The sequence below is a fragment of the Otolemur garnettii genome, unplaced genomic scaffold, assembly GCF_000181295.1.
Source record: "Otolemur garnettii isolate 467f Iridium unplaced genomic scaffold, OtoGar3 scaffold00049, whole genome shotgun sequence".
NCBI lineage: Eukaryota > Metazoa > Chordata > Mammalia > Primates > Galagidae > Otolemur > Otolemur garnettii.
In genome coordinates this window covers 4198805-4201855 of record NW_003852444.1, presented here as the reverse complement: position 1 = coordinate 4201855, position 3051 = coordinate 4198805, and the positions used below count along the sequence as shown (strand labels likewise).

Genomic DNA, 3051 nt, shown 5'->3' with positions numbered 1-3051 from the left:
CATGGAGATAAAGGCTGTGGACACACAAAGGTGACCCTGGTTCCCTAGTCAGGCAGCCTCACAAATCCCAAGGGCAGAGAAGGTGGCTGAGGACCAGGACCAGGGTCCCTTCCGTGGCTGTGTGGCTGACTCCCAAGCTCTACCTTTCTCTTCCCGGTCACCAGGGCCATCTGACCACCCTTTGGTTTTTCAAGGTTACACACACACACATTCTCCAAAAGTTCACACCAAATTCCTTCCTATTATGGGGTTTTATTCTTCTGGCCCCCACTTGCGAGGCCTTGCCTGGCCTTCCTTTCCTCTCCAAGTAGCCCCACACTATGGCTGTCCTCTAGTTTTCGCTTCGCCACACTTTGAAATCGCCCATTTCTGTATTCTCGTTAGATTCCCCTTATCACGTGATTAGCCTGTAAGGCAGAATATATATATCCACTTCCCTGGTCCCGCACGAAACCTAGCTCAATACTTGTTACTGGGGCTCTACAAATAAATTTGCCACACCCACCCCTACCACCGCCCCCAAAGCTGACCCGTGTTCAGAACCTGCCTTCAACTCATCGCTTTCAAGCTCTTTGTCATAATGAAAGTTACCAAGAAGTCAGTGGAGAGACGGACGCGAGGGTTTGGTGGTCGTCCGTTTTGCATTTTGTGTTGAACCTCTTTCTCAGACCCACGGCCCACGCGTGGCAGTTGGGGCCGCGTCCCCTTTAAGGGGCGGGTCCCGAGAGGGTGGGGCGGGGCGCTCCCGGAAGACGCTGCCGCGCGGGCGTGACGCCTTGGCCCGCTCCAGCCCCGCCCGGCGCTTGCCCCCCTTCACAGTCTCTCGCCCCAGACCGGGCGAGTGGTTGACCCTGCGGCAGCGGGTCCTGCCTCCGCTTGCGCGGCCGCCTAGCGCAGGTGGCGCCTGCCCCGGGCCTGGCTTTCGCTTCCGCCCTGGCCACTCTGGCTCTGCAGTTGGTTCGGCTCTGATCGCCCCCCGCCGGCGCACCGGGGGTCGGGCGAAGGCGCCCGGGACGAGGTGCCCGAAGGGAAGAGAGTGTGGAGTACCGGCGAGATGGTTGCGCCCTGCAGCCCGGGGTTGGCGTCGGTGGCTCTGCGGGGACAGGGCTGGGCCTAGCCTGCACGCGGGAGGTCGAATGTCAGGGCTGCCCCCCAGGCCAGCACAAATCGTCAGACCAGCTGTGTGCTCCTTAAGCCCAGGGCAGGCAGTTTCGCCCACGGGTCTCTGGGGAGGATGGTGACCCCCTGGCGCTTCTCTGTCAGGCTCTGCTTGTCGCACCTAAGGTGTTTTGAGCTCAGAAGGGAACTGGGCCTTCTAAGACCCTCGGAATGCTCTCGAAATGCCAGACTCTGTTGGCTTTTGCTAGGTACTTTACCCAAACTCGTTTTAGCCTCTGGGGACATTGATGAGGGCCCCCCCGACACCTTGTGCCTGCGAAGGGCCCGCTGGAGTGACCCTGCTGAAGGTGGACCGGTGGGGAGGTTCTCCCAGGCTGGGCGGCTAGGCTGCATCTTCCTGCATCTCCGCATCTGGCTCCGGGCAGGCGCCCTCTTGGTGAAATTCTTCCCTCTCCTCCTACTCTACCCGCTCACTTACCTGGCTCCCAGCGTCTCCACCCTCTGGCTCCGCCTGCTTCTGAAAGCCACTGAGACCTCAGGTCCCACGTACATCAAACTGGGCCAGTGGGCCAGCACCCGGCGAGATCTTTTTTCCGAGGCTTTCTGTGCCCAGTTCTCCAAGCTGCATGTACGAGTGACCCCCCATGCTTGGACTCACACTGAGCACTTCCTCCAGCAGGCATTTGGGGAGGACTGGGGGAGCATTCTTTCTTTTGAGAACCAAGAACCTGTGGGCTCTGGCTGTGTGGCCCAAGTGTACAAAGCATATGCCAACATTGCCTTCTTGGAGAGTGACAGCATCCAGAGACTTGATGGGACCTCGTGTCTGCAGCCTTCCTCGGAAGCTGGGGCAGTCAGGGGGCTGAGAGAGCTCTTTGGACACCCCGAGAAGGGGTGGACACCTCCAGGAAATCTTGCTGACCAGTCATTTCTAGAAAGACTGCTCCTCCCTAAAGCTGACTTAGCTGGATCAAATGCAGAGTTGTCTCAGGCTTTGGTCCCTGGCCACTGCCCCAAGACAGATCACCTCATCCCTGTGGCAGTGAAGGTAAGTATATCTTTAAGAGATAGCCCACACCTCACCTACCCACTGGGCTTTTCCAGATCAGAAGGCCCATGCAACCCCTGCCCCCATCCCCACTCCTCATTTATTTCTATGTGCTTGACCAATATGAATGTGTGTTACATGCAAGTTGTTTAGTTCTTGGCTTAAGGGAGTGGTGGTATGGATAATCTGATAGAGAAGAAGAAGGAGAATGGTTTGGGGTTTTCTGCCCCTGCGTGTGGAGGAACAATCCTCCTCTTTCTTCTGATAAGCAGCCCCCTGCCTTCTCCTCTGAGGGTGGGACCCAGGTCTGGGTGGGTAAATGGGTCCTTCTGTCTGATTGCCCCTCCTGTCTCTCTGTTGCTCTTTCTGGCAGGTATTGCACCCTGGCCTGCTCTCCCAGGTGCACATGGACCTGCTGCTGATGAAGATTGGCAGCCGAGTCCTTGGACTTCTGCCAGGAATCAAGTGGCTTAGCTTGCCTGAGATTGTGGAGGAATTTGAGAAGCTCATGGTCCAACAGGTGAATTCTCTTTTCTTCAGCTATAAATAGCATCTAATACAGTTTTTGCCGTTAGCAGTCCTCCCCAAATATTGAGTGGCTGAGTGATTTCCCAGTGTGTTATGGCTAGTGTGATGCGTTAGGGTAGGTTATGCTCATTGATAAAACAAAGAACACCCAAGTGTCAGTAGCTTAATGTGACAAGGTAACTCCTTTCTTATACGTGCATTAAAATTCCATGCAGGTGGCTCAGTGCCTATAGCTCAACCGGCTAAGGCGCTTGCCACGTACACCCAAGGTGGCGGGTTCGAATCCCCAGCCCGGACCTGCCAAACAACAATGACGGCTGCAACCAAAAAATAGCCTGGCGTTGTGGCGGGCGCCT

The 3051-nt window shown here is 56.4% G+C and overlaps 1 protein-coding gene across 2 annotated transcripts in view; it reads left to right on the top strand.

The window, feature by feature from the left end:
* The first annotated feature begins 1008 nt into the window (after window positions 1-1008).
* Window positions 1009-3051, top strand: part of ADCK2 (aarF domain containing kinase 2) — a 17069-nt gene continuing 15026 nt past the window's right edge. For both annotated transcript variants that reach the window (XR_002773830.1, XM_003791567.2), the window contains exons 1-2: window positions 1009-2167; window positions 2541-2687. Coding sequence is in view for 1 of the 2 variants with exons in the window: in XM_003791567.2 (XP_003791615.1) it covers window positions 1235-2167; window positions 2541-2687 (1080 nt within the window). In the remaining variant the exon portion in view is untranslated. The remainder of the gene's footprint in view (window positions 2168-2540; window positions 2688-3051) is intronic.